The sequence below is a fragment of the Balaenoptera borealis genome (genome assembly GCF_965194805.1).
Source record: "Balaenoptera borealis genome assembly, chromosome: 6".
In the NCBI taxonomy this organism is placed as follows: domain Eukaryota; kingdom Metazoa; phylum Chordata; class Mammalia; order Artiodactyla; family Balaenopteridae; genus Balaenoptera; species Balaenoptera borealis.
In genome coordinates, this window is record NC_138863.1 from 71,967,068 (window position 1) to 71,992,239 (window position 25,172).

The window sequence follows — 25,172 nt, forward strand, 5'->3', positions numbered from 1 at the left end:
TGAGGCTTAAAGGATACACTGCTTTCTACTGTCACCATAGACAATAAATATTTATTTAGGATCTATAACCTAGGTGGAATGTCAATGCACATGTACTTACAGAAAAAACAGCCAAGAAAGAAAGAAAGGAGCATTCATAAAGCTGCATACAATTTCAGGGGTTCACAATCCCCCTGAACTCCCATTTAGGAACCCCTGCTACAAGCAAGTAGCACTGAAAGGATGTGAGTGAAGTAAGGTGGCACGTTTCAGACCATGTTTAGAAGCCTTCACTTTCCTGAGAGGCTAACAGCCGTTGACAGTGAGGTTAATTGAGAAACTATTGCAATACAATGCAAGCTAGAGCTCATACCGCCCTAGGCTAAGGTAGCGGCTTTAGGCACTCATTAATTAAGTAAACTAATATTTATCGAGAGCTCTGGGACAGGCCTGGTTCTGTTAATGAAGAAGAAAAGATCACTGCTGTCAGGCAGCTCCAAGCTGGGCAGGATCAGAAAGGTAAGCAGCCACAGACGTGGAGGGAATCAGAGCAGCAGCAGATTGTCTTACCCAGAACTTGCCACTGCCCATTCCCTACAGAATTAAGTCAAAGTCTTTAATATCATGTTCAAGGCATTTCACAAAATAGCCACATCTCACCTTTTTGCTGTCATTTCCACTTAGGCCTGCATGACAGCTTCTTTCAATATGCACCTGCACCCTGCAGGGCGGCCACACTGGACTCTTGACTGTCTTCTGACACTGCTTTGCCTTTTCCTGCCTCTGTTCTGTCAGTATTTTCCTCCCACCAGCTGTGCCTGGTCAAATGCCTACCCATTACCCATTCTTCAAGGCCCAGTTGAGGTGTTGCCTTCCTGGAAGCTTTGTGGAGTCTCCCCATTCATTCTGCCCTGAGTTACTGTGTGTGCCTCACTCTCCCCCAGTACTCAGTAAGCTGGAGAGGGCAGGGGGTCATCCTTTGATCTCATCCTGGGAAGTGCCCAGTTCCTGTGCTGACAGGTGCTCAATATATACACTGAACCGAAAGGCAGGGGCCTGGGGAGAGAACAGGGCCAAGGGAGCTTTGGGAGCCATCATCCAAGCCTTGGTGGTTGGCATCAGAAAAGGTAAACTTCCTATTCACCTCCTCCTGGAAGAATTCACCCTGTAGGGAGGGAGGGAGGCCATCCCCGGCACACAACATGTGCTCAGTAAATACGGGTTTAAAAGTATAGGACATTCATATCCAGGTGACTCAGATCGCCCTATTTATAATGATGGCGGTTCCCACAGGCTGAGGATAAATTCTACTCTCACAATTACCAGTTCTGGATGCAGACTTCCACATTTCTACTGGATTACTATGGTTGCTGTTTAATTATTAAGAAAAGAGCTTACTTGCAAAAGCCAAATGGTTATAAAGTCTAATCATCCTTGGAAGTATTATAGTGTCACTCGAATAGCTCTTGCTTTTAATTCTTTAACAACTGTGGGTCGAACCTCATTGTGCCATTATCTCACCTTTGTTTGCACTATCAAAATACGCAAGACGTTGCCAAGGACGACTGAATTCTTTGGCTCGACCGCAGCTGTAACAGGATGGGCGCACATTTCCCTCTTCGGGGTACGAGGGGATGTGGGTGCCTTCCCAGGCCAACCGTGCAAAACGAAGAAGTCATGCCTGACTGAGGTGCGCTAGGCAGAAAGCAAGGTCCTAAAATGACCACCCACCAGGGCGGTGCCAAGTCCCAGCAAGGGCCGCGTCTCCTCAACTGTACTGAAGAAGCGGCGGGGCGCAGGACCCCCTCATCCGTTAGTCTGGGCGGCGCTCTGCCCTCTGGCCTGGCGCTCACCACCCGCCCCCTCGCGGGGCCGCCCTTCGCAGGTGCGCAGAGCTCCTTACGCCTCGTCTTCCCGCCCTGTATCCGCACCGCCCCCCCCCACGCCCTGGGACCAAGGACGTGCTGATCCGATTGGCCGAGGGCGGCGGGGGCGGGTCTGGGGCGCCCGGGAAAGCCAGGGGCCAAGGCGCTGGCGGGGCTGACTGCGCGCACCGGGAGGGCAGGGTGCCGAGTGCCCCCGAGGATTCGACTGACCCGCCCGAGCCGGCTCAGGATGAGGACGCGCTGGGCCAACCCTCTCCGTGCGGCGGAGCTGCTGGTGCTGCTCCTCCCGTGCTTCGGTCTGGTGGAGCCCTCTGGTCGCTCAGGTAACCGCGGGCGCGTCCGCTCGCCGGCCGGCTAGGGACCTCGACGTTGCCAGGCCGACTGACTTTCCTCGGTTCGGGTTAGGGCTGCGCCCCGGGGTCACGTCACCTCTGCTTTGCTCGGGGCTGGAGCCGGACAAGTGAGCCGAAGGGAGGTCCGGGGAGAAGCAGCTCCATTACCCCCCGGGGTCCGGGAGGAGGGCGGGGTGGGGCGTGGGAGCGCAGGGCTTTTCTCGTGATGAGGGCGAGGAGTCCACCGTAGGGGAGGTACCCAGAGCCTTTTCAGAACGAGGCTCCCGCTCCTGCCTCGTCCTCTCTCCTCTAAAATCTTGCTTCCCTAGAGTATAGGGCTCCTCAACACCAATCCCCCCAACCAAGCCCCATCCCGCCCATCTCGCCCATCTCGCCCCTCCTTCGTCCCTTGGTCACCTTGGCCACTCAGTGTCAAGAGGAGCTTTCCACCCACAGCGCCAGAATGAGTAACGATTCCCTGACTTCACTGCGCTTATGGTGCACATCAAAAAGCCGTGTCTCCTGCAGTGGCTATGGCCGTGACTCTGTTGTGATGCCCTCCCCCAGTGCCTCGAGCAGCGACCGTTTCTTCTACTTGGCTTATCAGCTCCGGACCACCGCCCCATGCCCCACCCCAGAGGCCGGTGGTCCCGCGGTGGAGCTCAGGTTGCTTGCCCGGAGACCTCCTGCCTGTCACTTCAGAAGCAGGACCAGGATCAGACACCCTTCGCTGATGCTCTGGGCAGTGCTTGCCGCACCAGCCCCTTCGCAGCACCCGGAGTTTGCTTTTACTTTCTCTTTTTGCCTTGGCCAAAGGTGTGCTGAGGATTTTGTTTCTTAGTCTGGCTGCTTAATAGGCAATCAGTGAGCCGTCCCCACCTACCACTTCCGTCATCTTGTCTAGATGAGGAAGTAAAAGATGGTCGAGGGAGTTTTTGAAAAGCTTCAGTTTGCTTGTGGCATTTACTTTCTTTGCAGCTAAACTACGTTACTACATGAGTTATAGTTTGTTCAGAGTATGAGTGGCATCATCTTATCTACATCAAGAACTTTTTAGTTGACCCTGTTCTGACTCACACTTCTGTGTACTTTGATCCTCCATGTTGGAAACTACCAAAAGGCCTTTATTGCCGTGAGAATTCTATTCTGCCTGCGCCATAACCCAGGGAGAAAATTTTCACTGCAGCGACTAACTATAGTCAAAGCACACTAGACTTTCAATCACTAAACTCTCGGTTTCCATCTACATTTGCTTTAGTCTTATCTGTTTTGTCTCCCCCATAGAACTCAAGACTTCCTTAATTTTTGCAGTCTCTACAATCTCTGGCCTTTCTCATCAACCCAAAGCAAAGAGCACCAGCTTAACGCCGTTCTTCCTGCACTAGGTCCTCGCAGGTATTTGTTTTCCTGCATCCTTCCCCACCTTGAGCAGCTGCTCTGATCAGCTTACACACACCATCAGACCAGACTTGTGGTCCTATTAAGGGAAGCGCTGGAATTTTGAAACCCTAGCCATTTGGGTAGCTTGTTGGCAGTATGCCAGCTTCATGATGCTGGTGACGGCGTGCACTTCATCACATGTACGCAGCTAGGTTTGCACAGGTGGTCTCCATTGCTCAGATGCTGTAGGAGTACCTCTGTGTCCTTGGGGAAATGCCAATTGCTTAGTTAACTTTTTTTGTCTCCTTGGAGAACCAACAGCTTGAAGTAAACTAATTCTTCAGGGACTTCTGAGGTTCTCACCAGCCCACACCACCCAGTCTGAACCCCATGACTTTCTGACTGCTAGTACACTGATGTGGACCCAGAGCTGTCACTTCAGGACCTGTTTTTTGTTTGTTTGTTTGTTTGTTTTGGCTTTATTTATTTATTTTTGGCTGAGTTGGGTCTCCGCTGCTGCACGTGGGAGGACCTGTTTTTGAACTGGCAAATCCAGACTTCTGAGTCTCTCCTAGTGTACACTCTGTGCACACATGGTAGCAAATCCACAAAATGCTTAACAGTGTGGGCTGTGGAAGTTCCCCTGAAACTAAAAAAGCTGCAGTCTTCATCCTTCTTGCCTTCCCAAGCCATCTCTTCTCCATTTGTCTGTGGTTACAAAATGCTGAGGTCCAGCTTCTCTTTGGAATGTGCAGAACTCTTTGGTTTAGGGCTTGTAACAAAGGAGTTACTTCACAATCAGACAATAAGAAATAGTTTTCCTGTGATGGTCTAAAAATTCACTTTCAATTATGATAATGCTATGTAGCAATTTCCTCTCAAACACCAGTAAAATGTTTATATAAAACGAAACATTAAAAAGTGCTGCTAGAGGTGTTGAGGCTTCTTTTCATCAACTTCTGTCTTTTAGACTTGTCCCAATATTGTATTTGTAGGTAAATATTAAAATTCCATTTAGGGCCAGTATAAAGTGAACAAGATGCAATATAAGGCTATCAATAAAGAATCTGTTTTATAAATTGCTCTGCAATCACCTTTTCAAAGTGTAATACATTTCTGATATATGTCATAGACCCTTATTTAACAAATTTTCTAAATAAATTATTTTCATACTTTCTTAGTCCTTCTTCCCACTCTTCAACCTACCCTCCCAATAGGGTCACAAGACTGGGGCAGACTGAACAGCTTCTTCTTAAGGGTAAAGAAAGATAGGGGAAAACATCATGAGTACAAGACTCTCCCTAGGTTATGTATTATGTATGACTGCTTACACATACATCATGTCTGAAGGCTAATAAGTTTCCTTAAATCATATCAATAGTTAATGTATTTGCTAAGTGATCACTATAGGTGTCAAGCATTGATATTACATACTTGGTTAAAAGACAGATTTAGAATGAGGCAAGTATCTATAATCATAGATGTTTGCGATTAGGTAAGAAGCTTGGCAATTCCTCTTCAATGTAGCTACTCCACACCTCTCCTGTAGTCTTTCAGAGGCCCTACAAGCTTGTTAAGTCCATGGGTATCCTAAAAGTTAAACATACAGTAAATGGGAAAGGTTAAATTTTTTTCTCTTCCAAAGAGAATGTATAAAGCAGCACTGTCACTTAAGTGCACATGCCCAATACAGATGGAATTCAAATGACCTAAAATTCTACTAGCATGACATAATAAAGTTGTGGACATCTGTTTAAGAACAATATGCAATGAACTTAGCACAGACCTGTAAAGCCTACAAGGCTGGAAGAACTCAGTTAGTAGAAGCATAGGATGTTAGTACTGGAAGTGACTTAGATTTCTTATATCCACTGCTTTCATCTTACATTTGGAGAGTAGAAGACCCTGGGGAGATTAATTGACTTCCCCAAGGTCTCCCAGCTAACCAATAGCAGAGGTAAGTCTTCAGTCTAGGACCCCTAACTCCTTATTCCACTGCTCTTTCCACTATTCTAAGAGCTGTAGCTAATCCATTGGATTCTGCAAAGGCAACTTGGAAAATCTAGAACTCCAGATTGCAAAGGTAGGCAAAGCTGGGGTCAAAGGGCACAGAGCAAAGTGCCCAGGAAAGATTATAAAGTGCAGGGAGATTATAAGGCAAGAGAGGGGAAGGTTCCAGCAGGGGTGGCCACCGCCCACTCTCCTGCAGAAGCAGACTTCTTTTTTTTCTGCCGTAATTCCTGATACTTTGGAACACAGGAGAGGTGAGAGGGAATAGGTTGGGAAAGAGGTACATCACTGTCTTATAATCTTCTAAAATAGTACATTTTCCTTTTTTTTGTTAACTATCCTTCCAAATTGTGCCCATAAAATAGAGACTGGCAGAGTGATATCAAAGAAGAGTGAGGGATGGAAGCTGCTATCCAAACAGATCTAGCTGCAACCCTAGGCAGTATTTTAAAATACCGATTTGAAAGCAGAAATAAAGTTTTAAAGCATTTTGTTCTTGTTGTTCCTGTTGTTTCTCTTGGTGCTGCTACTGCTATTTAAAACAAACAAAAATTCCGTCCAAAGTTCAAACTGGAATTGGACTTAATTTTATAGTTGTTACTTGCATGGTGAAATTTCCCCTCAAGGCCTTAGTGTGAGAATTTTTAATTCTGCAAGCCTGTGAATTATTATTAGAAAAGGTGTTTAGTGTTAGTAAGACCACTGAATGTGAAGCTGGTATCAAAATGAAAGTGCCTTTTGGGAACTAAAATCTTACAGCTCTTTCTGCTGAACCCTTCAGTTCATTGACAAAGATTGCTTACATTTGTCTAAACTATTTCAGCTCACCAACGTGAGGTTCTGTGCTATACCTTCAAAAAATGTTTCTTTGTAAAAGCACTGACCAAATTGTTCAGTTGTCATTTGCTGTAACAGATGTGACCCTTGCTCCACAAACTCCGGTGTGCAAGTAGCAGTGCACTACTTTATTTTCATAAAATAAAATTAAATTTTGTTCTGAGGTCCCATTCTACCAGATTAACAGAAATTCAGTTTCTGTCACTACTGAGGTCTTCCCCAGCTCATGCAAAACTGCCAGGGAAGCATTCAGGGAGATCCCTCCCTTTGCCCTCAGCTCACACTGATTACTTCTGAGCTTCCCATTGTCCAAACCTACTGGGTCTTGAATCCTGTGGCTCAGGTGATTTCTGGATCTCAGGTTTGACCTTCCTGGGTGATCCAGGTGGTCAGTCCCCACATCCCCTCCCCAGGGGCATCCTGTCACCTTCCTGGAGGTACAACAGTGGAGCTTGTCATAGGTCCCCCTACCGTCAGAACCCAGGCCTCCATTTCCTCTCATCCTTTTATTCCCACTCTTCTACTTCTACCCTATTTCCTCTCAGACACATTAATGTCATATAATAATTTACCCTGCTGTAGTAGCCAAAGTGTAAGCAAGACAGAATTGCAGTCCTGGATAAGCTCAGGATATTTTTCATTGACTACAGGTCACTTATCTAAAGAAGATGAAAACTAAGGAGCTTCTTCATCTTATTAAATAGGGGGAGGAAATAGTTCACTGAATGGCTCTGACAAATATGCATACTATTCTAAGTGCTTTGTGTGTATGAGCTCATTTTATCCTCACATCTACCCTATGAAGTACTGTTTTACAAAGGAGGAAGCTGAGGCACAGCAGGTAAATAACGTCCTGATCACATGGCCGATAAGTGATAGAGGCAAGCTATAAACCCAGGCAGACTGGCTCCAGAGCCCATGCTGTTACACAACACTGAACTGCCTCTCTGGCTCTCACTGTCCTCCGACCTTGTGTAGAACATTACAGTTTATACAGCTTGGAAGGTGTTAACAGTCCAGGGGTGCCCAGACTCTCCTTAGCAAACAGGGGCCAAGGCACATCAACCACATAATTCAGAATCCTGAAATGTCTTTTCTGCCTGTCTTGTCTCAGGTAATGATTCATTCACCATCGTTAATGAAAACACAGGCAAGTGCATCACGCCACTGAATGACTGGATAGTAGCAAAGGACTGCGATGAAACCAAGGACATGTTGTGGAAGTGGGTGTCCCAGCATCGACTCTTTCATCTGCAATCCCAGAAGTGCCTTGGCCTAGACATTACCAAACCCACGGATTCCTTGAGGATGTTCAGCTGTGACGCCAATGCCATGCTGTGGTGGAAATGTGAGCACCATTCTCTGTACGGAGCTGCCCAGTACAGGTTGACTCTGAAGGGTGGACACGCCATAGCCAGTACCAATTCATCTGATGTCTGGAAAAAAGGAGGCTCAGAGGAAAACCTCTGTGCCCAGCCTTACCATGGTGAGTACCGGAGAGGCACTTTGACTCACTTGCTGCTGTATTTGGTGAAAGTGGCCTTGAACATGTACCACTGACCACAAGGAGAGTCATGCACTTGTGAGGGGAGTGAGCTGGTGTTTAGTTCCAGACACCGAGGTCAATGCCATTTGCTCCCTTTAACAGGTAAGGCTAGGAGAGGTTAGGTGCCTTGTCAGAGGTCTTGCAGCCGTTCTATGGCACCCTGGGATTCGAAATCTCTCCGATGCCTGAGCATATGTACTTCCTATGATTACATCCTGAACTCCAGAGAAAAGGAAATGTTAGAGTAACAGGAAGTCCTCTACACAGGATAAAAGTCAAATGATCTAGTAAAGTTGAACCTATTCTAACTTAAAAGAGAAGAAAGAGAAAGGAAAAAAAAAGGAAATGAATTTTTTCTCGTCTGCAGATTTGGATGTAATGGAAAAACTTTCAGAGTCTTGCGGGCTTTACTTTTATTTTTGGCGTGGCTATCACACTTGGGTGTTTGTATTTATGATTCAACATTTTAAGAGTGGACTTTTTCCTCACTTGCTTCCAAATATAAGTATATGAATACAGCTCTTCCTCCACTTACAATGGGGTTATGTCCCTATAAACCCATCATAAGTTGAAAATATCATAAGTCAAAAATGCATTTAGTACACTTCTACTGAACATCATAGCCTGGCCTACCTTAAATGTGCTCAGAACACTTACATTAGCTTATAGTTGGGAAAGATCATCTACCACAAAGCTTATTTTATAATAAAGTGTTGAATACCTCATGTAGTTTATTGAATACTGTACTGAAAGTGAAAAACAGAATGGTGTGTGTCAGTTGTTTACCTTCACGACCGTGTGGCTGACTGGGATCTGTGGCTGCAATCCACGAGAGAGGATTGTACCATGTACTGATAGCCCAGGGAAAGACCAAATTCAAAGTACGGCTTCCATGGAATGAGTATCGCTTTCGCACCATCACAAAGTCGGAAAATCGTAAATCAAACCATCGTAAGTCTGAAACTGTCTTTGTTGCCTTTGGGGGAGCTGATCATGAACTTTGTTTTGAGTCTAGAGACTCAGTTATAACAAATTTCTGAGTTTAAAAAGAAAGAGTAGATTCATTTTTTAAACCTCTAAATGTAAATTACCCAAGCAAATCTTTTTTCATTATGTTGCTCTAACTTACATCAAATGTTGGTGCATATATATATATATATATATATTGAATTATCTAAGTCTTAACTATTATCTGTGCTCTTCTTTGTTCATTTACATAGCTTTACAGAGATTTTCCTCTTCTCTTAAGCTAAATTTGGCCTCCCATTCTTCTTGTCTCTGCACAATTTTTTCTCCTAGGGGAACCTCTTTCTGTTTCCTAGTGAAGATGCAGCAGCTTCTGAGATGTCAGGTTCTGCTGTTACGGGAAATAGTAGAGAATCAGAGATGGGATTTTCCTTTTCTTCAGTCCTCAACCCTTAAGTAGTTGAAAAGTCTGCTTCTGCTAGCCACTTCCTCCTAACCTTAAAGAGCAACTGCTTTCTGGATACCACTTAATGGCAAGCTTAAATTTTGTGCTATAAAAGCCTTTCTCTAACTTGGCAGCTAAGAGAAAACATGGAACCAAACAAATTGCCTTTTGAACCGGATTTGACTTGTTTCCTTGTATTTGTTCAAGGATTAGAAAAGATAATTTTCTTGGCAGGGCTCTTTCTGTCTCCTGCTCCTAATTCTTTTGAGGGACATAGTTGTAATTATAAATTCCCTCAGTCCTCAAAATGCCTTTATTTCAACGTAACTGGTTTTCTTTGTAATCCTATGTGTTTTATTTTATGCATTTATAATATTCTTCTGAGAAGGGGGCTCGTGTGCTTCACACGGCTGCCAAAGTGATCAGTAGCACAAAAAAGATTAAGAACCCACCTAGGGGACTTCCCTGGTGGCACAGTGGTTAAGAATCTGCCTGCCAATACAGGGGACATGGGTTCGAGCCCTGGTCCAGGAAGATCCCACATGCCGCGGAGCAACTAAGCCTGTGCACCACAACTACTGAGCCCACACGCCTAGAGCCCATGAGAACAACAAGAGAAGCCACTGCAATGAGAAGCCCGTACACAGCAATGAAGAGTAGCCCCCGCTCGCCACAACTAGAGGAAACCCGTGCGCAGCAACAATGACCCAACGCAGAGAAAAATAAAATTAACTAATTAATTAATTTTAAAAAAAACAAGAAGAACCCACCTAGGGTGTCACCCAGAGAAAGCTAAACAGCGCTCACCAGCAAGAGCCCATAGGCATAGAGTGTTTCTTGACCTTAGCAAATACAGTATTTGGAACACTAAATTTCCAGATAAGAAACTTAAAAATTTCTAAGAAAAGATGCATGTAGTCCTGACTTATCAACATATACCTCAAGTTTTAACATGCACAGAGGCCAGGGCCAAACGTGCCTCTTCTTCATTCCTCTCCAGGTGACTTGTACCATCGAAGTTGCATGTGTCAGAAATCTACAAGTCACTCTAGAGTTGCCCTGCTTTCTTCTCCCACCATTCAAATTTAATCAAATATTAAGTCCTGGCAATTCTACTCTTTTAAATTTATGTAGTCCCTTCCTGTTCTTGGGTTGGAGACTGCTGTCTTAAGTTAGGGACTTCCCCTAGGACTGCTCTCTCAGACTCCTCATATTGGTCCCTGACCCCTCCTTCTTGCCTAATTGTACAGAATAAGAAAGATAAGATACCTGAGTTCAACAAAGTGACGTTCAAGGTAACCCAGCTTGTTACAGCAAAGCTAAGACTCAAAGCCAGCACTGTGTTCCCCAAATTTAGCTTCTTTATTTCTCCCTTGGCTTTTGCTGTATAATTTCTTTTTTTACCTCTGATATAAGAACATTTATCTGTCATTGTGTCCTGGGTTACCTCTCTCCCCAGCCCCCATCCTGAGTGAGCCATGTTTCTCTCAGAGAAAAATTTTAGCTGTATAAATTTTATGAATAAATTGCTCTTGACTAGCATCCAGGTATGCATTTATATCATTAAGATATCTTGACCTCACTAGCACTCTTCAAGTTTTGAGTGTTTGGTGAATCATGCAGAGGAAGTAGACTTTGAGTGGAGGGGTGGCTGTAGAAGTGTCTAAATTCTGAGCAACTCAGAAGTCCGCCAAGCTCTTTAAACATTGAAACTATTTTTTCTTGTGTTACCAAAGAGATTAATGTTAGTTTTCCAGGACTTCCCTGGCAGTCCAGTGGTTAAGACTCCGTGCTCCCAATGCAGGGGGCCCGGGATCGATCCCTGGTCGGGGAACTAGATCCCGCATGCAGCGCCGTGCGGCCAGAAATAAAAGAAAAAAGTTAGTTTTCCATATAAGCATCTCATCTCAAATTTGTGCCTATTGTAGAATAATCTGTTGTTTTCAGGCCGCCATCACCATAAATTCATACATTCAGAGAAGAGTCTTCTCAAGAAAGCCTGTGTCTCTGGGGAGACGCTTGGGGCTTAAGAGGTCCAGTAGCATCGAACAATGTGTAAGAATAAAACTAACACAGTATTGTGAAGCAATTATACTCCAATAAAGATCTATTAAAAAAAAACTCTTAGTGAGTAGTTAGCATAATTTAGCTGCTGCTCTCGTGGTGGTTGTTCCATGTTATCATTCTTCAAAACATATTGTGAATAGGAGAGTGTTTTAATTGAAGCCCAGCTTTGAGCTATGACACTAACTTGGAACCTGAGAAAGCAGCCATTGATGTCACAAGTTGTCCTTATATGTCAAGGACTCTAATCAGAGAGTCAGTTCTCATCCCTGTCAGAGCTGGATGAATGTTTCACTTAACTCTGCAGAAATGGGGATTTCACAAACAAGTTTAATACTTGCCCTACTGATCTTGTGGGCTTATGGGAAAGAAAGTACTTTGTATTACAGAAACACAAGGCTTTACAAAAAAACCCTGATGGTTCTACAAATAATAGTCATTGTGCTCAGGGACTCTCCTTTTAAGTGCTGTAATTTGGGAAGAGAAATCGGTCATGAGCTATTGGGAGTTTTGGTATGGTTAAAAACAAAACATGCTAATAAGCAGAATCCTTATAAAATATAAGGTCAAATTACTCTTTAACAAAAGTACACTGTTCAAAACCATTTATATGTCAGAGGAAAACAAAACCAATGTTCCTTAAAAGATTGTTTGCAAGTAAAAGCATCTAGATTACTCTTCCTTTTGCTGTACTGCTGCTTAATACATTCTAAACGGTTAAATTAAGTCTCACACTTAAGTTAAATGAACATTTGAGAATAATAAAGGATATGGAATCAAATTCTATCTTAGGCACACTTTCAAGCAAATCTATGAGACATTTTGAGGGACCCTAACAGCCTGGTAGATGATGCTAAGATCTGATTACTATGCTTTACCTAATAGTCGTCATTTGATCTGGTAACAACCACGGTTTTAAACAAATTAAGGCTATGGAAAAAAGTGAGCGAAATAGTCACAGGGCTAGCTGTTCTATAAGACACCTCTCCAAAAGAACTGTTATCACCATAAGTATTTAGCACTTCCTCTAGCATTTCCAGACATATTTGAGGTTAGAATAATTTTTCAGTTCCTCTCTGTGTACCAGAGGAAATTGTTAAAAGGAAAAGCTAGTTCTGCTACCTTGCTGGTCACCAGCTGGTTCCATGACTGCCTGAAGCTGAAGCTGGTTCTTCTTCGTAACCTGGATTACCATGTCCTGCCCTCTCCAAGAGACTGCTGAGAGAGTCAGCAGCCCTTCCTCCTCCTTCCTCAAAACGCACAGCCTCAGTTCTACCACCAGACTGTAAACAACGGGGCTATTTGTGCGTCTCTGTAACTGCACAGTTAGTTTCAAAGTCCACAACCAGCCTCAGTGATTCCAAGGTATTTTTCTAGCCTCACTCTTACTAAAGAAAATCGAGTGTAAGTTTAATCTCAAGCGGGGCACCCCTTCTGGTGAAGTACTCTGCTACCCGCAGTAGTCAGTTGATCCTTACTTGGTAAAGCTGGAATCTTTTAGCTCTTCATCGCATCACAGTTAAACAGTTAAGTTTTTGTAAAACCTTTACATGGATCATCTCATAGAATCTCATGAACAACCCTGTGAGCCCCGTATCATTATTCCTAATCTGCAAATGCAGAAACTGAGACTGATAGAGGTTGGAGAGCTTGCCCACAGCCGCATGGTTGATCAGTGGGGGCGCCAGCATCCATGCTCTGAATCTCCACACTGTGCAGCCTACCCGGATACTATATTCTCATACATGTGAAAACATAATCTTTCTTTCAAAACGGTTTTAGAAATTAGTTAACTAAAGCTGATTATCCAGTTTTTAACTCTTCTTTCCTCTACTTTCTCCCCAACCCACAGAGATCTATACTAGAGATGGGAACTCCTATGGGAGACCTTGTGAATTTCCATTCTTAGTTAATGGGACCTGGCATCATGAGTGCATTCATGATGGAGATCGCGGTGGGCCATGGTGTGCAACCACCTTAGATTATGGATATGATCAAAAGTGGGGCATCTGCTTACAACCAGGTATGTATGGGCTGGTAAACTTTATATGTGGAAAGGAAAGGATACCATTCCTATGAGGCAAAAGGGAGAAGCAAGAGTCCATCGTGACTCAAAAATGACGGCAACAAATATCCTAGAGAAGGGATATATATTTGAGGAAAGAGAGAGAAGTCATGTGTAGCTAAGAACTTACTTTCAGAAGTAGGCCAGGAAGAAAACCAAGACAGGGTGTTGTGATGGAAGACAAAGGATGAGGAAGTGTTCTATACCCACAGATACCTTAGGAAGGGGAAATGGACCAGGCAGGAGCAGTCAGGAAATTGCTGTTGGCCTTCAATAGAGCAGTTTCCAAAAAACTAGTGTTCAAAGAAGCTGGGTGATAGTGGACTGAGGAAGCTTCTTTTCAGATGATGGAGACTTAAATGTGTTTATGGCCTGAGTAAAGAGCAGCGAACAAGAGACAGATATCCCTATCCCTCTCAGAATTGGTGACGTTGTTCCCTCTGCTGTACCTGTACGTTGGTCAAAGCATTTTTTCTAATTGCTTCTTACTTGACGCAAACTCTTCAGAGTGTGCTAAAATATTCATTGTTCTTTAGAAAGAGGGACCAAAGCAGCAGCTGCGTCACTATCCGGTATATAACTGAGACATATTTTCTCGATAATCTGGTGAGAATTACAGGGGACCATGGTACCTGACATGTGATAGGTGCCTAAGAAATATTTTTTAATGGGCAATAAGTTAAAAGAATCTACAGTAAATAGAAAGGAAAAAGCTCTAGGCCTAAGTAGTAATAGTTATTACTTATAGTAGTAACAGTTATTACTTGGCCCTGCCAAGTGTCAGGTACTATTCTAAGCATTCAACCTTTCTTAACTCATTTAATCCTCACACAGTTCTATAAAGTAGGTACCATTATTTATCCCCATTTTACAGATGAGCAACGTGAGGCACAGGGGAGTTAAATCATTTGCCTAAGGTCACATAGCTAATAAATTTCAGAGCTAGGATTCAAACCCAGGATATCTGGCTCTGAAGTCCTTGCCTCAAACAACTGTACTATCCTGCCTTATTCAGTAGTCAATCTGGTGGTATTAGTAATACCACCACCAGAGCTCAGCTCTCCTTAAGGGAAGCTGAGCTTCAAAATGCAGAGTCCTAAGCAACTTGAAGAAATTATATCGAGCCAATGGTTCTCAAACTTCAGGTTACAACAGAATCACTTGGAGAGTTTGTTAAAATACAGATTTCTGGGGCCCTGGTCCAGAAATTGTAATTTGATGGATTTGGAATGGGGCCCCAAAATTTGCAGTTTAGTGAGTTCCCAGATGATGCTGGTCTGGGGACCACACTTTGAGAATTACTTTTCTAGGTAGAGGCACAGGCTCTTCAACACTTAGAACCTACTGAAAGATAAAAAGCCATTATTTACTTCAGCTATAATTGATAACAAGCAGGGTTTGGTCAACCGGACACCAATTTCATTTAAATCTTACTGTAGTCTGGATCAGAAACTTTAGGGATTGTGAAAGGGAGCTTAGAGGTTATCCCGAGCAAACCCTCACTTCTCAGGTGAGGAGCAGCAGACCTTGATTGACGAAATAGCCTGTCTGGGTCAGACCATATTTGTGTGGAGCCGGGTGGAGATCCCAGGATTCCTGACCCTTATTCCCCTGTGTATTTATCCCATTCTACCTTGCTGCCTTGACTGACATGTGTCTTGGTGCCTTTAGCCTACTTTGGATGGAAGGGGGGATTGTCAGTGCATTCATGTGCCTCCCTTTCTACAGAAGAAGCAAGATAGTGAGTTTCTCAAACCTGAGGACTGCCAAACCATGGAGACTGTATTTTATAGCAAACACACTGCCATCCTGCTGAAAGTTTCCAGATTTACAAGTGTTGGCCTTAGTGGTAATAAAGAACCTTTAGGCAGTGCACTTGCAAATCCACCTATTTTGTTTTTACCAAGTATCACAACAACCTCTGTTGTTATTTAGGACCTTCAGAAGTGGCTGAAGAAGCAGTGTATGCCATTCAGAAGATCAACAACACCAGACTTAGACAACAGTACTCTGGTTATAGCTCTGCCACAAACACCCCTATATCTTTGTTCCTATCTGTAAAATGAAGACATTACACAAAATGATCTCTAAGGGGCCTTCCAGCTTGAGAGTCCATAAGTTTGACTGGTTATGGGAGACCCTTTGGAAAAACCCCAAGTGATACCTGGGATACACTTGACATAAGTTATGTTGGTTTTTTCCTCTTGTCGGGAGCACATAGGAGGCTGTGAGTATATTTTTGAACTAGTTGTATCAAGACCTACAAATCTTGTCCCAGAAAGAGCTTGAAGGTTCTTCATCTGAAATTATACATGCTTTTTAGATATTTTTTAAAGAAAATGATGTTCACATGTGTATATGTATGTTTATAAACACATATATGCACACATATATGTACATATAGATATACAATGCATATATAATGTTAGTTATATAATATTTGTCATATATTAAATCATCTATTAAAATATTAAGGAGAAAATGGACTGAGTTTCCCAAATAAGGTATCACTAGGCTTTAAATCTTGGGCACTTAAGCAGCATGTCTAAACACACACACATGCACATCCAGTGGTTTCACTGCAGGCCATGGGCAAACCCCTCTGCAGTCTGCCACCATCTTTAAGTGAGCTCAGGGGTTGAGCACGGTTGAAGACTCCTACTTTTAGGCAGAGGGTAGGCATGGGCTAAAACATGGCATTGTAATTGATGGGGATAAAGGGAGGGTAGAAGATAGGAGAGTGGAAGCTTTAGCCAGCCTAAGTCATTTCCTGTCCTATGACTTCAGTTTTTTTTTGTGTAACCAAAGAATCAAAATGTTGTCTAGTAGAACAATGACAGCCTCCATTTTAGCATATCCTAAGAGTATGCAAATTGAATGGCAGTATTTGTAGGCATTCTAAGTAACAGACAACATTGTGCCCTTACTTTATGATCACTAACGTATCTTTTTATCAATAGAAAATGGCTGTGAAGATAATTGGGAAAAGAAAGAGGAGATGGGAAGTTGCTACCAGTTTAATACTCAGGCAACTCTTTCTTGGAAAAAAGCTTATGTTTCATGTCAGAATCAAGGAGCTGACTTACTGAGCATCAACAGTGCTGCTGAGTTAACTTATCTTAAAGGTAGGTTTAAGTTGCGTGTGGTAGAGCAAATTGCTGCGATTGTAAAGGTGCTGTCTGCCTTCTGTTTTCATATCTAGGTATGTTGTTTTCTGCATATATTTATCTTTTCTTGGGATTTAAACTTCAACACCAAAGCCCACAAGTAAAAAATACTGAATATAATCCTATTCTGTCCATTGAAAATGCATCTCATGATAGAGACCAAGAGAGGTTAATATTCACAAAACGAGGTGAGGTAGCAAGATTAAACTGCTACCTGAAGCCTAGGTGAAAGGATTTGAAAAAAGGTAAGCATTACACTCTTTGAACATTGAACGGTAGAGAACTTGAGGAAGGTGGAGAAGATGGCTGAGTCAGAGTAGATCACCTCAGTAAAAAATCTTCACACTTGAATAAATGAGTGCCATTCCACATCCATAGAGTCAACCAACCATAGATTGTATAGTTCTGTAGTATGTATTTAGTGAAAAAAATTGGCATATAAGTGGACCTGCATAGTTCAAACCCATATTGTTCAGGGGTCAACTATAATTTAATCATCATTACAACACCATAAGACAAGTATTTTTATACCCACTTACAGCTTAGGAATTGATGTTCAGAAATAATATACCCAACATCCCAGAGCTATGAAGTACCAGAATTGGGATTTGAATATCAACATGTATAACTCCAGAGCCCTTGCTTTTTTACTATAGTACTTACTCCTCTTACATATCTTTCTTTCTTTGTTTTCATCATTAAAAGTCTACTGGACTTTTATATTCCCACCAACAGTGTAAGACGGTTCCCATTTCTCCACATCCTCTCCAGCATTTTTATTTCTTGCCCTTTTGACAACAGCCATTCTAACAGGCAGGAGGTGAAGTCTCATCGTGGTTTTGATTTGCATTTCCCTAATAACTAGCGATGTCGAACATCTTTTCATATGTCTGTTGGCCATCTGTATGTCGTCTTTGGAAAAATGTCAATTCAGATCGTCCGCCCATTTTTCAATTGGGTTGTTTGTTTTTTGTTGTTGAAATGTATGAGTTCTTTGTATATTTTTAATATTAACCGCTTATAGGATAAATGACATGCAAATATTTTCTCCCATTTGGTAGGTTGTCTTTTTGTTTTGTTGATGGTTTCCTTTGCTGTGCAGAAGCTTTCAGTTTTATACAGGCCAGTTTATTTACTTTTGCTTTTGTTTCTCTTGCCTAAGGAAACATATCCAGAAACATTGCTAACACTGGTGTCAAAGAACATACTGCCTATGTTTTCTTTTAGGAGTTTTATGGTTTTAGGTCTTACATTCAAGTCTTCAATCCATTTTGAGTTGATTTTTTTGTATGGTACAAGATAGTGGTCTAGTTTCATTCTTTTGTACATGGCTGTCCAGTTTTCCCAATACCATTTATTGAAGAGACTATCCTTCCTCCATTGTATGTTCTTTGCCCCTTTGTTATAAATCAGTTGTCCATATATTCCTGGCTTTATTTCTGGGCTCTCAATTCTGTTCTTTTGATCTGTATGTCTGTTTTTCCAACCAATACTATACTGTTTTAATTACTATAGCTTTGTGGTAAAATTTGAAATCAGAGAGTGGCTACCTCCAGCTTTGTTCTTCTTTCTCAGGATTGCTTTGGTTATTTGGGGTCTTTTGTGGCTCCAGGTAAATCTTGTTTATATAAAATTTTGTTCTATTCCTGTGAAAAACGTCATGGGGAGAACTTGAGAGTATTGTGTTAAGTGAAATTAGTCAGACGGATAAAGACAAATACCGTACGGTTCCACTCATGTGAAATATTTAAATAAATAAATGAACAACCCAAACCAAACAAAAACAAACACATAGATACTGAGAACAGAGCAATGGTTATCAGAGGGGAAGCAGGGAGAGAAGTGGGTGGAATGGGTAAAAGGAGTCAACTGTATAGTGATGGATGGAAACTAAAATTTGGTGGTGAGCACGCTGTAGTGTATACAGAAGTTGAAATATAATGTTGCGCACATGAAACTTCTGTAATGTTATAAACCAGTGTAACCTCAAAAAAAAGTCCGCTGGTCTTTTGTCATGCTTTCTGGCTTAAGCTTTATTCAGACCTCTTTCTTATAGTTTTAACCTTTTCCTGTGTTGTTCAGGACTTAAATAATCAGACCTCTTGAATAGAAATCTGTCACAGAAGCATAATGGGCTAGTGTTTGGCAATGGAATTCTATTCCAGACCCCGCTGAAACCTTACAAAAAATATTGTTGAGAGTAGAAAGGGGCAATAAATTTAAGTCTCCCAAAATACTGACATTTGAAAACTGATAGCTTCAATGAAGGAAAAAGGTGTCAAAGTGTGACTGTCAACACCATACCAAACAATCTAATGATGCATTTGGAGGAATAAATGTTGCAGGGTTCCTTTATGCATCAGTTTTCTTTAATAACACATGAAAGTGAGATAATGTGTTAAAGGACCCAGTTGTCCCCTATCCCTGGCCAGACACTCCCCTCATTTTTTGCATATCACTAATTTTAGAGGTACAGCCCTTTCTAATGATCCAAGCTTCTCTTTCACTGTGAGTGCTCTTTAGGGATATCAATATGCCTAATTATGATTGCTGGTTTCCTAAGACCTAAGAAAGCTGTACTTTAACATCTGGAACATTTCTTGAAGTCCCTATTAATATTGTGTCCCTTCCCTGAAAACTACCATGTTAAACAGTGCGCTAGGAACAGTGAGGCCCACAGAAGTGAATCAGAGATTTTGTGATCAAAGTGCTTGATCTAGTCAGGGAAATAAGAGTTGTACATACGCAGAGGATAGTGGAGAATGTTATTCCCAAAGGACCTCAGGGTTTCGTAGCTAGTAGTTAGGTGGGACTAGGGAATTTGCTGACAGAAATAAAGCAGAATCAGCTCTCTTGAAGATAAATCCCATGCAGTCTAAAAGAACTTTCTTCCTCTTTTGTGCCTGCCCTGCACCTAATTAGTTGGTTTTGATTTTGTTTTACTAATACAGGGACCTATGGTGGGGGATTTGGTTTCCTCAGCCTCACTGGATTTTGTTTGAGAGTCAAATTTCCTATGGCTCTGGCCTTCCAGGGACCTGTAACCACAGATTCAACCCCAGAGCTCAAAGGAGGACTGAGAGTCCCCAGAGCAGGAACAACACATTTCAGTTCTTTCTAATTTATCTCTGGCCTGAGGGGCTGCTCACTTTGAACTACCTTGATAGTGACCCAAGGCTAGAACACTCCTAGGTCAGAGCCCCTGCTGGCTGTGGCCTTTCTGATGTTCATCCCAGATACATGACCATTATCAGGCCCTGCAGTTTCTCATTGTGGGAAGAGGAATAGAAATATAGGGTCATGTCTGAATAGGAGTGTTGGGGACAGTCAAGAATATCTAGCTCATTGGACTCGCCCATTTGATTAGATATAGGAACTTATGCTAGCAATCATCTGATTCTTGATGGCAAAAATGGGCATTGATAGAGTCTCAAATTGGTCAACACCCTGCCAAACAATCTAATGATGCATTTGGAGGAATGCATCATAGCATTCCTTGCCTGGACTCTATGAAGGAAAAAATCCAGCTCCAAATTGTCCAGGCCATATAAGAAATCCCTGCCCTTTGCATTTGCCCAACCAGGGCCTTTAAAATTTATCACACCCATCTGGCACAAGACACATAAAGAGCATTTGTATTTACCAACACAGTCACAATTTTAAAATCTTATGATTCTAGTGAAGAATAAGTCATCATCAATACAGATCACAAATGGAACACTGTGATGAAGTAAACAAGAGCCTGACACCCTCCAAACATCATTTTGTTCCATTGTAAATGTGTACTTGTCGTGTGCAGGTGAACAATAGGATTATTCATAGGAAGCAGTAGGATTATTCAGACTTCCTGCTGGGGGATATCTGGAAAGTCTTCATGGAAAAGAGGACATTGAACTTGGGATAGATGGAAAGGATTGGTCCTCTATAGTATCCCTGGTTAGAGATGAATGAATGAAAGGAATTCTGAATGTCAGGGTATGGTTGAGTCTGGAGTACCATAAATATGTCATAGTTCCCAGGACTTCTTTAGGAATGCTGGAAAATCAATCACATTTACTGATGAAGAAAGATTTACATTAGAGTAATTTCTCAAGGTCTTGCTATACCAGTGCTGGCAGCCTTTGCTTCTGCTAACAAGGTGAAAGAAAAGGATAAATCCAGAGTTCCCTTCAGCATTCTCCTCAAGCCATCTACCCGAACATCCACCTTCTCCTTCCTTAGTAGAGAGAGTATCCTTATCATCTATCTCCTTGAGAAAAGTGAGGTGAACCCTTAGTTTGTCACCCTCACACTTACAAATTTATCTCTATCTATACTGTTATTTCTCCAGCTCGTTCAAGGTTAACTACTTCCCCCAAGCTCTTTGTATCCACATCAACTGTTTCTTCTATCTCTTATACTTTTATCGACACTCACTCTATTAACTCTTCCCCAGTAGGCTATAAACTTGTTTAAACTTCTACCATTAAAAATTTTTTCCCTAGACCCTGAAGCCCTGCCTCTATCTTTCACAGTGAAGCTCCTGGAAAGCACAGTGTATCCTTACAATTCACTTTTAACCTCACATTTATTCCTCACTGGAGTGATAATTGGGCCTCTGTCCTCCCACCCTCTTCCCAGACTCCTGTGCATCCCTTGGATGTTGGTGTCCGGGTTACTGCTCTTGGCCGCTTTTGCCTTTGCTGGTGCTATTTCTGCTTTACCCAGGGATTCTCCTCCACTCCCAGGTGTCAGTTCCAGCGAAGTTACTTGTTTTAGGCATTTGGGTTCTAAAGTGTGAAAGTAAGGCAAAAATTACATATAGTCAAAATACCCTCCAAGAGCCCTTAATGTATGGATATGGTTTTCTGCATGCAATTCACACACAGATATATCTGATATATATGATGGAACAAAATCCATACTTTAAGAATTATTTATATAATATAATATATATATAAATTATGTAATATAGAATTGTATTTTATATTTATATAGAGAGATATATGAATTATATATATAATACTATAATACATCATACAGAATTCTTTGGGAGGAATTGAGAAACTGTTATCGTGTGTTTTATTGCTGGGAATATTTCAACAAATTTATAGAGATTCCAACCTGTTAGCTCTTCCTGTTTGTCAACATCATCCTTGTCTTCTGTAGACCATTTCATTAGTTGCTTTATCTCTTCTACCTGGCCCTTAATATCTTCAAATTCTTTGTGATGTCGATAAAGTCTTACCAGGTTCTTGAATAATGGTGTCGACTTCCTTGACAGTGGTGTGAAAATCCTTACAATTGTTCGCACATTCTTTTTTTAATACACATGGACCCATACAACAAGCATGATTGCATCCATTGCTTGTGAGCATGTGCACATGGAGTGGCATATCAGCACTTAGCTTCTCTATTTAAATTATTTCTGCTTCTCTTTTTCTTTTATGCTAATGTCATCTAGTTGTCAAATAATAAATTTGAATGATGCATCTCAATTGTAACACAAATGTTTGTGTGTGTGTGTGTCCCATTCTGTATCTCCAGCCTTAATGTCTCCTCTGGACTCTAGAGTTGTATATCCCTTGCCTAGCTCAGTACTTATTTCTGAAACAGTACTGGTTACACTTCACCATTTGGGGATCCATATCTGTGTCCTACTAGATTGAAATCGTCATGAGGGCAGGACTTTATCGTTTTGGTTTTTATGTCCTTAGTACCTGGCAAATGATATGTGCTTAACAAATTTAAACTGTCAGTCTGGAATATAATCAGACCTTCAAAATTTAGATATGTAATGGAAACTACTTTTTCTATATCAGCACAAGAGGGTTAAAAACAATGAAACAGCTACTCTGAGAAAATTCTGTTCTTACTAGAAGAAAGGGAATTGGACAAGCTAATGGGAAAGCAGCATTGAATTAACTTAGCAGCCTTTGGGTTTCTCAATAGACTGAGTTTTTGTTGCCTCTCAGCATCATCTGCCTTTGTTGGATAGACAGCCTCCTACAGGGTTCCTGCCTCATAATCAAGGCCTTCAGATATTTTTGCTATTAGTATAAACCTAAGTCTGACTTAGATAATAACAGGTAATTTTGTCACTTTTTAAAAATGTGTAATTCTTACAGAAAAAGAAGGCATTCCGAGAATTTTCTGGATTGGTTTAAATCAGCTGTACTCTGCTAGAGGCTGGGAATGGTCAGACCACAAGCCATTAAACTTTCTCAACTGGGACCCAGGTAATCGCTCCCTCTTCCACTTACTATGCACAGAGCACAAGCTTCAAAAAAATAAGAGCTTCCCATCCCCTGAGAGCTTGTACAAATTTCAAACTTTGACAACTCTTATTATGGTTACCTCTCAGAAGAATATTTTTTCCTACACCCTTGTGATACCATTATAGGCAAGTTGACCCCCAGCATGGGCAACTGAGCATTTGTCCCTAATCTTTAGAGTGACCCTGCATTTTTAGATAGGAGCAGAATGAGCCCCACTACGTGGCCCAGGAACCATTCTGTGTCCCTGAGAGGACTTGACGTGTCCATGACTGACCCATGTTGTGTTTCATCTGCAGCTTAACTCTGATGTGGAAATAGTTCCTCATTCTCAAACTCTTGGTGTCTTCCGCTGCAGCACCCAAGTACTGACAACATAATGGTTATATTTTAATGCACAAAAAAAGACCTTAAAGAAAATTTTATACTAAATAAAACAAACAAACCCTAACTCACTAACTAGCCAATATACCTTTTTTCCCCCTGGAAAGAAGGTTTAGATACCTTTTTAAAAAATAAAACCATAGGCTTCTGACAAATGTAGAATGACTAACTTCAGTACCAAAGTATTCTGCATACATATAAGAAAAACAAGTTAAGCACAATAAAATACCAATACATGGGGCATTTTAGTTAATGGAATTTTATAAGTAGTAAATAAATTTTCCATTATCTCAGTAAATAAAATCTTTAAAGAGAATTTAATCTTAAAGCCTTAAAGGCATGGCAGAACCATAAATCAGTATTTTTATTGTGTAGGGTAGCAAATTAAGTGCTACTGACCACAAGATACGACATGCAAGTTGGTTAGGGGCAGAAGTTTGGTTGTTGGTTTTGTTTTTTAAATCAACTACAACAGATCAGAGTATTCCTGCCCCCCCGCCCCCACCATATCCTGTATTTAAAAAGACATAGGTAAGCACATGATTGTCCATTGCAGCTTATACATTTCAATTTAGTTGAAAGTTTTAACTATTTTATGAGTCCCCATAAAAGCAGAAAATTAGGAATACAAGTTATTTTTTCTAGCCACCACTCTTGCCCCCAACCTTCTTCTTTTAACTCTTTGAAAATCCTACTGTTTAAGATGTGCCGAGGGCACCTATAATTGACAGATCAAGCTGTGCAAGAATGGATGCCGACTCGGGTCTGTGGCAGAGTTTTTCCTGTGAGGCTCAACTGCCCTACGTCTGCAAGAAACTGTTAAATAACACAGTGGAGTTGACAGGTACCTTTCTCACTTCCTCCGACAAAGAGGTCCCACAATTACAGTTTTGTGAAGTCAAGTAAATCCATTTCAGATGCCTGTTTTCCCCTTTCCTTCACCTGATACTGCCAATGCAGGGGAGTATTTGGTTTTGAACCTGTGGTTAGATATTATCAACTACACATGAGTAAAGCTTTGGTTTGGTATATGCCCATGAGAAGGCAGAGATATTCTAGACAGGAAATATATTTCTGTTCACAGGTGGCTCTTCTTTCTCTAGAGCAGTGGTTCCCCAGGCCAAGAGCATCAGCTTCACCTGTACCTGTAAGAAATGCAAATTTCAGGACCTAACCCAGATTTACTGAATCAGGAACTCTGAGCCCTAGCTCAGCAATCTGTGTTTTAAAAAGCCTTCCAGGTGATTGTGATACACACTCAAGTTTGAGGGCCACTGCTTTAAGGCCAGGTCTTACATATTACCTGCCTCTGTGGGAAGTAAAAAATGATGGACACGGGAATGTTCCCACCCCCTTCCCCACAATGCCCACCCCTTCTTTGCCCACCTCTCTCTCCTTCTTTGCCAGACTGGTTCTTTGTGTTGATAAATCAGGTAGAAAGGAGGGGTGCAGATGGACAAAATATGTACACAGAAGGGGGTTTTTTCCAGGGAGTTTGGGGGTAAGAGAGACACAGGACAGCTGAAACTTCTGAGGTGCAGAAAAGTTTAAAAGTTTGAAAGAAAAGTCTTTGAAAGAATGGAGACGAGAAATGCCCTGCTGTCTTTCACAGCGCCCACCGTATACCTGGTATTTGATTAAATCCTCACTGAATGAGAAAAACTAATACTTAAAACTGGGAGGAGAAAGGGAGATTTTAAAATGTCTTGCTTTAAGGAATGTTGGGGGAAGAGAATAAAGCATAAAATTTCTTATCATCCAAATAGGAGCATAAAGCTATTTTTTAAGTTTAAAAAATAATAGGGGAAAATGAACATTTATCTTCCAAGTTGATTCAAACCAAATTTAGTCCATACA

The 25,172-nt window shown here is 41.8% G+C and overlaps 1 protein-coding gene across 2 annotated transcripts in view; it reads left to right on the top strand.

The window, feature by feature from the left end:
- The first annotated feature begins 2,003 nt into the window (after positions 1-2,003).
- Positions 2,004-25,172, top strand: part of LOC309630244 (CD302 antigen) — a 131,086-nt gene continuing 107,917 nt past the window's right edge. For both annotated transcript variants that reach the window (XM_082395227.1, XM_082395224.1), the window contains exons 1-6: positions 2,004-2,188; positions 7,539-7,910; positions 13,298-13,468; positions 16,471-16,635; positions 22,785-22,895; positions 24,019-24,159. In XM_082395227.1, coding sequence (XP_082251353.1) covers positions 2,095-2,188; positions 7,539-7,910; positions 13,298-13,468; positions 16,471-16,635; positions 22,785-22,895; positions 24,019-24,159 — 1,054 coding nt within the window. In that variant the 5' untranslated portion in view covers positions 2,004-2,094. The remainder of the gene's footprint in view (positions 2,189-7,538; positions 7,911-13,297; positions 13,469-16,470; positions 16,636-22,784; positions 22,896-24,018; positions 24,160-25,172) is intronic.